This window comes from Tyto alba, unplaced genomic scaffold, assembly GCF_018691265.1.
Source record: "Tyto alba isolate M040663 unplaced genomic scaffold, T.alba_DEE_v4.0 Super-Scaffold_33, whole genome shotgun sequence".
NCBI lineage: Eukaryota > Metazoa > Chordata > Aves > Strigiformes > Tytonidae > Tyto > Tyto alba.
In genome coordinates, this window is record NW_024881308.1 from 1,109,300 (window position 1) to 1,123,555 (window position 14,256).

At 47.1% G+C, this 14,256-nt stretch overlaps 1 protein-coding gene across 10 annotated transcripts in view; it reads right to left on the bottom strand.

Annotated features, from left to right (window-relative positions):
- The window catches only part of DLGAP4 (DLG associated protein 4), a 184,164-nt gene that overhangs the window by 30,587 nt on the left and 139,321 nt on the right, over positions 1–14,256 (bottom strand). Inside the window, exon 1 of one of the 10 annotated variants that reach the window (XM_032992993.2) lies at positions 9,064–9,667. The exons of the other annotated variants lie outside the window; for them this stretch is intronic. Within the exon in view, the coding sequence (XP_032848884.1) occupies positions 9,064–9,130 (67 nt within the window). The 5' untranslated portion in view covers positions 9,131–9,667. Of the gene's footprint in view, positions 1–9,063; positions 9,668–14,256 lie in introns of those variants that run through there. 10 annotated transcript variants of the gene reach the window in all.

Genomic DNA, 14,256 nt, shown 5'->3' on the forward strand with positions numbered 1-14,256 from the left:
GCTACTTTTTTCATCAGGAAGTTATAAGCCAGGATGTTCTGTCCTTTGCCTGTCCAGACAGATTACAGTAGTAGCCCTCCTCATTACCACATGTAGCACTCTGAACACAGAGAAAAAGCACAATGATATGGATTCTGGTAAGCAAACGATCTTGCATTTCCCAAGTCCAGAATGTTATCAGAGAATGCTCTCAGGAATCTAAGGCGAGAATCGCTTTATAGTTTAATTCAGCAGCCCCTGTCAGAATGACCAAATTTGCCTTTGGCTTTGGTTGTTGAACATTAGATGCAAGAAGCTTCAAAACATTATAGTTTAAGTTATTTGACACTTCCTTTATATTTCACACATACAATATATATCCTCTGTGCGTTAGTCAAAAATCACAGAATGGTTTGGGCTGGAAGGGACCTTAAAGACCACTCAGTCCCACCCCCCTGCCCCGGGCAGGGCCCCCTTCCCCCAGCCCAGGGGGCTCCCAGCCCCGTCCAACCTGGCCTTGAACCCTTCCAGGGAGGGGGCAGCCACAGCTGCTCTGGGCACCCTGGGCCAGCGCCTCACACCCGGCACAGGGAAGGATTTCTGCCTTAGATCTCATCTAAATCTGCCCTTTTTCAGTGCAAAACCATCCCCCCTCGTCCCACCCCCCTGACCCAGAGTCCCCCCCCACCTCTCCTGTCCCCCCTTTAAGCCCTGGGAGGCCGCTCGAAGGGCTCCCCGGAGCCTTCTCTTCTCCAGGCTGAACCCCCCCAACTCTCTCAGCCCGGCCCCCCAGGGGAGCTGCTCCAGCCCCCCCAGCATCTCCGTGGCCTCCTCTGGCCCCGCTCGAGCAGCTCCGGGTCCTTCTGCTGTTGGGGGCCCCCGAGCTGGACACAGAACTGCAGGGGGGGCTCCCCAGAGTGGAAATCCCCTCCCTGGGCAGTTTTCCCCCCACCAACTCCCCCAGTCCCTCTCCTTGGGGCTGCTCTCCAGCCACCCCTCGCCCAGCCTGGGTTTGTGCTGGGGACTGCCCCGACCCACAGGCAGGACCTTGCCCTTGGCCTTGTTGAACTCCATGAGGTTTGCACAGCCCCCCCTCTCCAGCCTGCCCAGGTCCCTCTGGATGCCATCCCTGCTCTCAGCGTGTCACCCACCACACAGCTCGGTGTCATTGACAATTAGTAACAGAACAGTCATTAGTTTATTAGGTATGTATGTGTGAGAACAATATAGTGCAAAGAGCAATGGCATGGAATAATAACTGCTTCTGAAGTTTTAAACCAATCACTCTGGTTGTGGTAGGTGGTAACTCGACTGCACCCTGTGATGTCCCACTGCCAAAAATTGTGTGTTCAGTCCCTTAACAAAAGCGAGGTTGACCTGCTGGTGCTCTGAATGTGCCAGGGAACAAGACAACAAACTGAATCCTGGAGCAAAACAGAAGGTACAACCCAAAACTCTGGAGGGAGATTACACCTCAAAAAACCCCGAACCACAGCTAAGCATAAGTTTCCCTACATTAAGATGACCCACCTGTCCCCCATCCCTATTCCAGTTACTGCTGGTGAGTGCTGCAGGTGACTGTGCAGCATAACAAGGTGAGCAAGCACTTGCTGCATCTCAAGGCAAGAAATAACTACAACCTCAGCACACACAGTTAAGCAATTTGCTCTCTAAGGAGCATTTGCAGAGCTGAAATCACAGCACTTGAACTTAGCAATATCCAGTATCTTTGAGAACAGTGGCCTGGATTTGCACGGCCTGGTACCTAACAGGCTACCAAGTACCAATTCAGCTGTGTGAAGCATTCTACTTTCTAGAATTATTTACAAATACTAGAAAAATTAGACCTCCTTATCAGAGACTCCTTACTAAGGAAATTAATTCACCTGTTTTATCAGTGAGACTTCACCATAAAGCCAGCTATGAAATTTATTCATAAATATTACCCACAGGAGGAAGAAAGAACTCTTTAGTTTTTAGCCATTGGAACATGCAGAAACTATGCAGAGACCCCAGAGTTCCCATATGCACAAGTTCCACTGCAGAGCATGCAGAGTTCCCCCCGCTTCATCAGATACTGCTGGACTATTTCCTTCCTACATTTATGATTGTAGCTATGTGAAAACCCTAGCTCTGATTACAGATGCAGAAAAAACAGCAACCAAAGGCTCAGTCCACAGAGCTGAGAACTGCAGTTAGCGCTTCCCAGACACTCTGCTGGCAGCCTACCGACCCTGTTCACTGGACCTCGATGCATTACACAAGACAAACTCCAAGTCAGTGCAGTCACAAGCAGACACAATGAAAAGCAGTGCTGAATTTGGCATGAATCAGCTGCAGTATGGATGCTCAGCTCAGAGAACCTCAGTTCAAGAGGCCAACTGAACAGCATCCACTGCCCTTTCAAGTAGGAAAGGCTGTTAGCAGCTTGAAGCCAACTGCATGGAGAAAGCAGACAGAATATAGGACCGTAGGTCACAGTGCAGCATGCATGGGTATTTCCTAAACTAGTACAGACCAACTTCCTCCTGCATACATTCACTCTCCATAAAAACCTCAAAGGACTTGGAAAACCCAGGCAAGGGCTTAAGCACAAGTTGTGGCTTCTGGGGACACCTATTGCAGGAGGTTACACTGCCTCTGTGGTCAGGTGTGCAGGTTTTCAAACTTATTAGCTATTTGCAAGCTTCTTGCAATCCTGCAAACAGGATTAAGCACCAGCCAGTCTTAACACTATTGAAGTTAAACTGATAGTTCAGCTTTCAGGACCAGGAGGAGTTCAGATCAAGAGACGCATTTGACAATATTATTCAGCTATGCTTCCCTTCTATTTTTAAAGTTTCTCAGTGTTGCACGAAACACAGTGCAGCAAGTCTGCCTAAAATATGCAAATACCACTGACACAGAAGTGATTCACATCCTCAAAGTGTGTCACTACATGCTAGACAAGGAGATCTTTAAGACTGAAAGCAGTCAAGTGTCACCCTTGTCCACTTCGTCTGTCCTGCACATGACACATCAGTAAGCAGCGCTCAGCATGACTGCAAAGAGCCCAGGCAAGCACAGACCTTGGTTCACTAAGGTACTTTCTCTTCTGCTGAGGGGCTAGGAAAGAATGGACAATACTGAAAGAGCAAATCCGTTTTTCTTTAAAGCAAAGGGAAGTACTCCATTATATTTTGCCACTCACTGACCTGAAGTTACTAAGAGGTGAAGAGACACCAAGAAAAAAGTCCTATCATTCTGAATTATGGAAGTTTAGCTAGATGGGAACTTGAGGCTTCCAGACATTAAGTAACTTCACTTTTAGTAACCTACTTAAGAGCACCTGCCAGCTCTTCATCATCTACTCTTCTCTATAACAATTTGCTTTGAGCAGAAGTCCGTATTTTGTTAACCTCCAGTGGTATTTGCAGGAGCTCTGTTTACCACTGAACAAGTATACACGGCCATTGCTGCTACAGGATCAGGCAGCTCCAGTTTCAAAGTCTTTATCAGAGATCACACAAGACAACTTGATTTTCATCTCCAGGTCTTGGCTTGCAGCATCCAATCTGTTGACTTACGATCTGAACACTTGGTGTCACAACCCTTAACCAATTGCTGCTGAAAGAATGCCTGAAACTTCAGTGCTGGAAAGATGCCCAGACAAGCTTGCAGAAATTTTCACTACCTTATCTTTAAGGAAGGAATGCCATTTCCCTCAGTATCTCAGATATATTTTGCAGAGTTATTCTGCAAAAATTGTCAGTGTCTACTCACTCTTCCCTTAAGTTTGGATACTGCTTACTATCCGATAGGTGACAATCTTCTACAAAGACATCTTTTAAAACTTTCTTGAATGACAAGTATGTGCCGTTGCATCTAAATTTCAGAGAACTGAGGAGAACACATTAATTTGCAGGATATTAGGTTTTATATTTCTGTTCCCATCCTTAAGTATTCAGCCTGCTTTGGCTAGCACCTCAGTTTTTCCTACTGCAAATGCATCATTATAGATGCCAGCCAAGCCAGTCTGAGGGAGTCAAGAAACCTGCAAATACTGTGGGAAGAGGACATCATACAAGCAATTGCAAAGTGAAAGCATCTGCACTGAAGTCCAAGGTTGTCAATATAGCCCTGATGGTGGAAGCAGGTAAGAGGCTGCAGACCAGGAGCAAGGAAATGCACTGACATTTGTCTAGCTGTGCCAGAGGAGGGAATCTCTGCCTCTCCTGCTGACCACTTGCTCCCCAAAGCAGCACAGCACTGACCTAGTTTCCCTTTGGCTTTGCAGCAGCAGCCGTGGAAGAACCAAGCAGCAAACAAGCAAAGCCCCCAGATTTGTCACTCATGAGAGCTGCTCCTGTTCAGCCCATTCCGGAGCTGGATGACCCTGTTCCTCACCAGCAGGAGCTACCTGCTAGAAACAACGTAGAAAGAAGAGCTTCCACAGTCCCCTGTAGAGGACCACTCATTTAGTCAGGTTCTTCATATTTTTGAAAGACGTGGGTACAAAAGCAGCCTATACAGCATCTTCCAACAAATTCACTACATATAATAGATCATTCAGAACACAGACATGGAAATTATCTAGTGGTCAGATCATCTGATGTAGACTTTCAGCAGACTTGAATGGCAAGTGATTGCTGACGGAACAACAGAGCAACTGAGAATATCAGATCACAGACTCATCTGCAAGATTATCTCCAGTTAATCCCCTAAAGCACAAACAAGTTTGTAGCATAAGGACTCCATGCAGAGTCTTATTCTGAAAGAGTAAGACATTTCAGAACAACGTGCTCATGTAGTAAAGGAATTTGTTGGGGTTAACTGTATTCAGACAAGCCCATGAGTAAAGACAGAAGGACTAGTTTCCTTCTAGGAAGCAATCTATTCATAGCCTTTAATGGAAATCTCCAAATACTTTGGAATTAGCTGTTTTGCTGTATTAAGGGAAACTTCATCTAACCCTTCCCATGGATGAGGTAGTTTTTTTTTTTACACACACTGAAAATTGAAAGCATGATAAAAATATAGCTAAACTTCCAAACCATGGATAATTTTGTAGATGAGCTTTTAACTTTTCCTGAATGACAACTGTCTGCACACTGTAGTCCTAAATAATTTCAGTTTTAGACTTTTACGCATTCATTTCCTCCTCTATAGTAACTATGGGGCTAGAAGTCTTAGAGTCAAGTAGCCTTGATGTGAGTTGCTCCACAGCCCTTGTAGCAATCAGAACAGTGTCAAGAGAGAACTAAAACATTTCCTACCCTCTACAGTTTTTAACTATTGTTGGTTAAAAAGCAGGCTTTAGCATCTTTGGCCAGACAGATAGCTATTTCAGGATCAACAGCGCTACAGATTAACATGATTCAAATGCAATTGGCCTTTCAGTCACATTTTTCCCCTGAACAGGACAGTTATCAAGGGTTCCAAAGGAACAGACAAGGTGAAAAACACTTTGTCTTCATGCTATGAGCTGCTCTAGCCTTTCATCTTGAAAACCCAGCAATTCGGAAGATAAATTAGAAAAAGAAGAGGAGTCTGTCAGCAGAACTGATGGAAAACAGTTTTGATCTTTTCAGGAAAACAGCCAGAAACTTCTCTCACACTGAAAAGTCAACTTGTTTCAGCTTCCATATTACAAGAAACTTTATCCCTTTTTTGTCTGAATACAAGGCTGCTTAAAACAAGCAAAGCACAAGGGAGATGATGTACTATGTGAAGATGATGTGCTTGCCAAGCAAGCGCCAGTCCCAATGGATTACCACTCAGAGCAGCCCAAGCCAAACTGTGCAGGTGCAGCACCGGGTCCCTGCTGAGCAGCAGGGGCCATCACCCAGCAGTATGAGAGCATGGCAAAGCTTCAGATACACCCTACATACAGGGAAAATCTGCATGCCCCCTCCATAATATTAGGGTAATACAAACAGAAAAATTGCAGATAACACGCTTCTGTGATAGCTATCAGAAAGCCCCTTTATAAAAAATTACAAATAACTGGAAAGCACTAGCTACCTGCTTGCCAGTTCAGGCACTGAAGACTATCCTGTTTCCCATTAATCAGGAAGAGATTAGTTAATATTTGAGGAGGCTGTTACAGCTAAAGACACAGTATCAAGTACACTGTACCACGCTCTCAACCAGAGCCCTTACAAGAAAATAGATAAAGCTGAGGACAAACGCGTGAAAAAGATCATACAGAGCAGAACACATCCTTACACACAATCTTTGCAGTGACAAGTTATGGCATTTCAGGAAATAAGAACGTTCCCAGCATTTTGGTAAAGAACAGAATTAAGCCATGAAAGGAGCCCAGTTCTCTGCTACATTACCATCTCCACTGAGGTCATACAAATCTAATCCCGTTGGCTTTCATGATCTCACTGCATAGGAGCCCAGCTATCCCATTATGTGCTTACACATTCCCACAGTGGAAGCAGCTGTCTCCAAAGTGTTGGAAAGTCGAGAGACCCCCAAAAGTTCCTCAAACTGCCACCCTGGTGATACATCAGCTTTTCTGACCAATGTGTGAGCTAGCCAGACAAGTTTAGTATACCTGTTATCCAGCCACAGGCAGCACCAAGCCTGTCACACTGTGACTGGAATACAGCCTAGTGGGTACTTGGGATCTTAGCGTCACAGATATTTGTTAACAGGGCTCAAGTGAAGCAGCACAGCAATAGCTGGAGATTTTGGGCTTCCTGCCATTTAAGCTAGCTCAACAGACAAGGCAAGGTAGTTTCAAGAAAGCGGTTATATTACACCTCTTCTGCCGTCACTACTGAAGCAGCAGCGTTGAAATTGCAGCTGTAATTCAAGCTCACTGAAAAGCTCTCTATCTTCCCTGAAACCTATTGAGCTGTTCTGCTTTCTCCTCCAAGCTATTGATTACAGGGGTGGATGGGGAATATTAACAACTGCCTCCCAGCCACTTTTCAGTGATGGCACAGCTTCTGACATCACAATTGTCTCCACGGTGACAGAGCAACACAACTGAATACGAACAGGAGGAGGCCAATTAGAACAAGAAAGCTCTTTTGTGGTTGGAACCATAGTAATTGACAGAAATAAGAGAAGCTGTTATAGCAAATACATAGTGCCAACAATAAAAACCTAGCTTTTAGTTTGCCAGGTGAACCTAAAACCCCCAAACCATGTCTAAGTATAAAAAAGCCCTTCTAGACCAGCAAACCCATGATATCATTAGCTTCTTTCCCAGCTCTAAAGAACACTGAGCACAGCCTGGATAAGAGAGATCGTTTTTCCTCTCCCCTCACATCAAGTTCTCCTTTCCATTGTAGACTGCCTACATGCTTAGGAGGCTTCTCAGCCCATCATGCTCAAGCAAAGCCTCCCAAGTGCATTTCAACTTGCTACAATTAGCACCCACATGTGTATGTGGGGGGAACACACAAAAGAAACCAACCCAAGGCCACCAATCCACAGTGACTCATGCCATCTAAGACTCCACCTTCAAGGATTACGCACACTCAGGGTTTGAAACAGATGATACGAACAAGATCTGGACCCTCGAGGTACCTACAACATGTTGTTTTCAACCTCCAAATCAGTAAGTCATACAGGAATAATCTCTGCTAGCCTAAGTTAAATTGTTACGGTGCTCTTGGGGGTATGTTAAGCCAAATCTGACTCCCTGACTGATCTCTACTCTCCACCCTACAGTGTACATGAATCAATAAGCACTTGCTGCAGCCCCAGAGATAAGGCAACTGCTGTATTGCTCCAGAGAGGCCAGGAACAACACAAGGCTAGTAGGAAGTCCTTAGGGCAGAGCAGCTGTCTAGTGTACCACAATCAAGCTTTAAGCCTTAGGTGCCTCTACTACGTCTGTAGATTCTGCCCATTAAATACTACATACATTCAGAAGTACATTTACAGCATTTTTCTTTCCTCAAGCAAGTCTAAAAGCTGCAGCAGTCCATGAATAAGCTCAGGGTAGACTTTCCAAGAAAGCAAGCTTGAAGGTGTAAGCCACAGCACGAAGTCAGGCCACCTGGAGCGAGGAGAGTGGCACCCAACACAGCCTGAGCACAGCAGTACTGAACACACTCATGTATGTCTGGTGGTTAAACCTTCAAGAGTAAGCTGCTTCCCAGAGCTGCAGCTAGCGGACCTATTCTGTTTCCCTCCTGCAACTCAATGGGAAGGAGATGCATGTTGCTCTTGGCAGGGGAAACAAAGCACACAGGTCCCTGGTACTGGCAAGCTCATGACACAGGGAGGCTGGGCAGTAATCAGGTTAGCAGCTGTTTTGTGATAAGGGGCATGGCTAGCTAAAACTCTGAGCCAGCTTAAAAGTGATGCTGAGAAGCATCACACCGTAAGAACTTGCATAAAACAGATTTAACAGGTACCTTCAACAACTGCAGCAGCAGCAGTTCATCATAATCCATCCGAGTCTTTGTACACAGCACTTACTAGCCTCTACCTCAGCCTGGTAGTTATTTCACATGCAACAGCAGGGCTTGAGTTAAGGCATTAACAGTGACTAGGGTTCCTGCTCAGATTCACTCAGCCTTTAAAATGAGCTATCCTGTGGCACACTTCTGAGAAATGATACAAGATTTCCTCAACCTACTGTTACCTGTGAACACAGCTGGTTCAAACACCAGATGCACACATTCCTGCATGCTTCCTTCTGCAAGACAGCATCTGAGCAGCTCCAGTTCCCACAAGCTAGAGTTCTATCCTTCCGAAAGACTTCAGTTCATTCTCCTTTAGCTCATTCTGGCCTCAGTGTTCCTGGTACTTAAAACTGCGATCACATCCACCTGCTGTCTGAACACATACCAGCACTCATACCCAAAGCATGTTTGCTAACAGAGCAAGAACTAGAAGAGAGCAGAAAGCATGATCTGTATGAACCAGGCCTTGCAGCACTAGAAAAAGACATTAGATACAGAAGGGAAAGAAACCTGAGAGGAGCAGAAATAACATCTTTGGAAATAACCAGCCTCTGAAGTTATTTTTAGAGCTGCCTCCCCCAGCACCCAAGAGCCCTCAAAAAAAAATAAATCAAAGGTAAGCACATAAATAGCAGTGCCAGAAGAAAGCAGACAGTGCTTCAAAGCTTACCGCTGTCACAACACCAGCAGCCTAAATGGCTGGCCCAGTTCTGTCCTTTGATTCGAGGAAGCCTCATTAGTCTGAGCTCTGCTTTGCGCTACCACAGCAAGCTCACAGGAACTTCACCGACTCCACTGGAGCCACGCCACACATGTGCTAGGGGAAATAATGAGCACTACTCTATGCCGGGGGCCCACAGCAGGACAGCTGTCAATCTGCTGCTGGACAGAACCGAGCACAGCACTTTACAGAGGGAAAAAGAGACAGACAGGAACTTTCATCCTTGCTTTTTAAAGCTTGCTGCTCTTCAGCACCCAAGATGACAGGCTAGGGAGAGTTTCCTCCGCATGCTTGACAGCCCACTACCTCTCCAGCTCAGCCGCCTCCCCGGGCAGCGCGGGCAGCCCGGGCCGGTGCGGGGCTGGCATCGCCAGCGCTCAGACTCAGAGCACAGCCCGGGGCCACCGGCGGCCCGGAGAGGCTGCGGGTGCTCCGAGCTCCCTTCCAGGAACCGGAAAAACAAAACAAAACAAAAAACCAAACCAAAACCAAACAAAACGGCGAAGGGTGGGGTGTCTGTGGTTCAGCGCTCCCCCCCGCCCGGGGGGCGGCGGCCGCGCCGGAGCAGCGCCCAGGCCCCGCCGCTTACCTCGCCCTACGGCCTGCTGCAAAGCGCGGCGGCCGCAAAGCGCGGGCGGCGCGGCGGGGGGTGCGCTCCGGGGCTCCGGCCGCGGCACACGGCGCCCCGCGGGGTTTGGGGGGGGGGGGGGGGCACCCCGCCCCAGGGCAGGCCCCGGCGGTGCCGGAGCCAGGCAGCATCGGCACCACCACCGAGCCATCCCCAAGGCTGCCGCGGAGACCGCAGGAGCGCAAATCCGTCTCCGATTTACGCCGCCGGGAGGAGCCCACTTCATGGAAGCTCTGGGCATCTCCCAGCTTCAGCCCACGGCTGCTGGGGAGCCTGGACGGCTCCTGTTCACCTTCCGCACCGCTGCCCTTGGCCCTGCCGCCACACCTGCCCTGAGGAAGTTCGTACTCAAAACGCCTTCCTTTTTACCTCTGAAGTTTGCAGATTTCTGCAGTCCTGGTGCTACACTGACATTGTCCCCCTGACGCACTACAAAAAGGAATCGAAGCATCACACAGATGAGCAGCCAAAAAGTGGGGATACCTCCCAGCTGATGCCTGCACAGTGAACAAGCAGGACAGAGGGAACAGGCCTGTCACAGACACGTCCACTGAAAGCACACACAACTGCATGCACAATTTGCACAGCTGACACGGAACAGCATTTGCACAGGCAAAACAACCGAAGACAGATCTCCACGCTAGCTTTATGTTTCCATTCCATCAAAGACCCAATTTCCCCCCAGTCAGCCTGATTCAGTATTTGACTTGAGCAAGAAAGACTCCTGTGAGAGAGCAGGGCTGGAAGAGCCTGCTTTGGCAGTCTCCCCTTAGCATCCCAGAGCATTTTGCAGCACTCATCTCCAGTAAGCACGTAAACAGAGCAGTGATAAAAGCTAATGTACAGTGTAATACCACCATTAGCAACGGCAGCCTCCAGAATGCCCTAGAAGATTGCAGGGTGACGGCGAGATACAGACATTGGAGCCTGGTGCCAAGGGCAAAGGCCAACAGCAGCAGTGTAGTGGCCAAGGCAACAGGCTGCTGGTGAGCAGATCCCTGCTCTCCATCATCCAGGATTTCCTTGCTCAAGGCTTTGTTCTTGTCACACTGCAAACCTGAGGGTCACTGAAACTCAGTGCTTTCAAATCAAAGTAGCTACTTTGTCCAGAACTAGAGCTCACGAGGCACAAGCACTGTCCAACACCCTTTCACTTCCAAGAGATCAGAATAAGCAGCTGTTTGGGTACAGGGAAAAGTTCTCCAGCTCTATTCTACTAGTACCCATCTCCCCACGAAAGTCCCAGTCCATGCTGTGCAAGGCTGGGCATTATACCAGCTCTGCATTGCCAGGGAGCTTGCTTTGCTCAGAGTAGCTGCGCTAAAAGGCCACAATTCCCAGCCCAGGACTGCTGCTGGAGTGGCAGGTCAGACAAGAAAGCACTGGTAGCCATTCAATAGAGTGCACCAAATTCTGGACGAGTTCCTGGACAGAAATGTCATGACTCAGGACCCCACGTTTGGGCCAAGCTGAGAGACTGAGAAAAGGCTCAGGGTTCAAACAAGAAAGGGAAGGCTTCCCAACAAAACAGTTACTCAAGAGACCTTACAAGAGGCAAGGGAGACCTGCTCTGCAACAGTGTGCTGGCTCACAAGCTGCCCCAACACACACTGTTCTCCACAAGAGCAGCACTGACTAATCTGGCAGCTGAGTGGGAAGTAGCACAGCTCCTAACAAGAGCCTTCAGAAGAGGGTCCAGGAAGCCCCTTGGGGACAACTCCACAGTAGCCTTTGGGACATTCTCTCTAGCTTCAGACACAGATAGCTGTCTTCTGTATAAGGCCGAAGAGGGATATAATATCCATGCCTTAACATCACAGTTTTAACTTTCAATTTAAGGCAGCTGTAGATATGCCCAGCCTGGGTAGGAAGTTTTAAGCTTGGAAATACTTCTTGAACACAGCAAATGTCCTGCTGGAGCTCTACATGGTTAGATCCTCAACTACTCCCAGAATATAAAAAGACAAATAATTGTTAGAAGTTTGACTAATCTTATGACAACAACTGGCAATAAAAATTCCCTTTTATCAACTCTTAAATACATTTCAGCTTTCATCAAATACCAACTTGCACTATGACAGCCCATCAGTAGAAAGCATATGCAACTTCTAGTCTTTGCTTTAATTCCAGCTCTGACAGACTTGCACCACAAGTAAGAATTTACCTTTGAAACATTCACCACTCAAGTTTCTTGGCCAGCTTCAAACTGGAGAGAACACAGTAGCTTAAGCTTTGATCTCTTAGAAGTAGGTTCAGAAGAAAAGATCACTGCAGTGAAACCTGGATGTCTTAATGAAGAGTACTAAATCAGACACACAAGACTGACAGTCCACATGTCCTTGATGTAAATACTGGTGGCTAATGTTTAAAATGTATGCATCTTTACACTGTTACCTTTTGAGCACTGCTGTCTGCTGCAGCAAGGTACAGCCTGTCTCAGGCAAGTCTCTTTTAAAGAGACTTTTAGTTTTCCTGGTATTGCCACAAGAGCTGATAAACTTAACCCCCAGAAACCCTGTACAGCAGTGAGGATAACCAAGTTCCCATGTGCGCTGTCTAAGATGAAGCAGGAATGGGCAGGCTACAGTACTCGTGTAGGTATTGGACATCCTTCTTGCAACCCAGTATGTGTACATGACCCTCTGTGCCTTTACTGGAAATTTCACAGTGCCCACTACCAAGAACCCCAGGGGGGAAGTAGGAGAGAGTTGGAACTCTGCTCTCCTCCTTCACAGTATAATTGCTGCAAGGAAATTCAGGAAGAGGCCTGGCAGTGCCATAACCCACAGCCCCATCCTCTACAGAAATCGAACAGTCTCCAGTCCCAGGGGACCATTACTTCCCGCAGGACTTCTTGTCATCTCTCCTTGATAGCAGACTAGCAGCCCACACTGCAGTAAGACTCTGGTACTGCCCTACCTTATGTTGCCCATAAAATTAGAGACCAGACTTACATGACGTGGGCAGATGTGTCTGAGCAGTCACCTCCCTGTTTTCAGTGGAAATTTAAAATGCTTTTGAAATGGTGTCTTTCAGATTTACAAGCTATACCCTGGTAGATCAGAGAAGTGAAGCACAGGGCTAAGGCCCAGGTCAGGACTTCCGCCATGGGGCTGTTGTTCCTCTTGCCCACTACTTCACCAGATGAATAGAAGGTTGGCTTAGTGCACCTATCTGCACCAAAGGGCCAGCAGTTCATTAATTTGACAAGACAAATTGAAATGGACAGAATTTCCACTGTCCTCATTAACGAGCCCATCTGCAAACAGTTTAACTTCCACTTGTTTGACATAAGTTGCCTTTAAACACCCTGCTGTCATTTTGTCCCCTACTTCTGCCTCTCCAGGTGGCAGGCTGGCATGAAAACCAGGAGAGAAGGGAAGGATAAACTAATTCTTTTGTAAGCTCTTCCAGAGGGACCTGAATTCACTGTTCTCATCCCCCAGCTCAACTATAGCCTTCACAGAACTTGATCCAATGGCCTGAACTCTTAATCACCTTTCAAAGCAAACAGCAATCATACTCAATATTTCTCCCCTCCCTTTTTAAATCTGCTCTGATAGGAAACACACTGGCAACTTTTCACTGCAGAAATTGAAGTGGATTTTTCTTGAAAAAGGCCACCCGCTTGCACAGCCTTAATCCTTCCAGCTCACATCTGTTACTGTAACTTGCATTGCACTGAATCCAATTATGCCTCCTCAATCCACTAAAAAATATCTGAGGTTGTTGCACAGGTTTCACAGAGCAAAAGTATCAGCTGAGATGACAAAAACAAGCCCTGCTGTAGCATGGCTTTGAAGCCTTAATTCTGCAGGTGGGCATGTAGTGTGTTATTAGGAAAATTAATTGTCACAGAATGACTTTTACAGGGTCCAGTAACTAGCTGACTCTAAACTATTTGAGTCTGGACTCAAACAACAGGAAAATCTATACAGGAGACAAGAATTGACATACAGTTATTTGTAAACGCCTGACAGTTATTAGTTATCCATTAAAAGCTTTTTAAATGATATTGCTCTGGCAGCATGCACAGCTAAGAATGAGCTCACGGAACAGCAGGTCTCCCATGCATTACACATTAGGCTGGAGCAGCAGATTAATAACCCTGAGCTAAGTAGTCAGGAGTGTCCACAAACCTAAACTGCACGCACAGATTAAGCAACTGAGTATCCAGCTACTGACTCACACACAGCTGCGAAGCAAAATGCAAGCTCTCTCCAGCAGCAGACAATGCCCCATCAGCTAGCAGGCTGGGACACCAGCTACAGCCAGTCAGGTTCCACAAAGGTACCTGTTGGCCTCAGAGCGCTCTGTGGTTTACCAAATCCCATCTTATTCTCATTTTCCTCCAGAGAGTCGAATCCACATTTAACAGAAATCAAGTGCATTATCACCTTTGCCGACCAGGATCTGTCAGGGGCTGCACAGGGTCTTCTCGTCCTTTCCAAACTGGCACACTTGCATATTAGTTACACCCCAGCACTTCAAGGGCCAAGTTACAGATCCTGGGG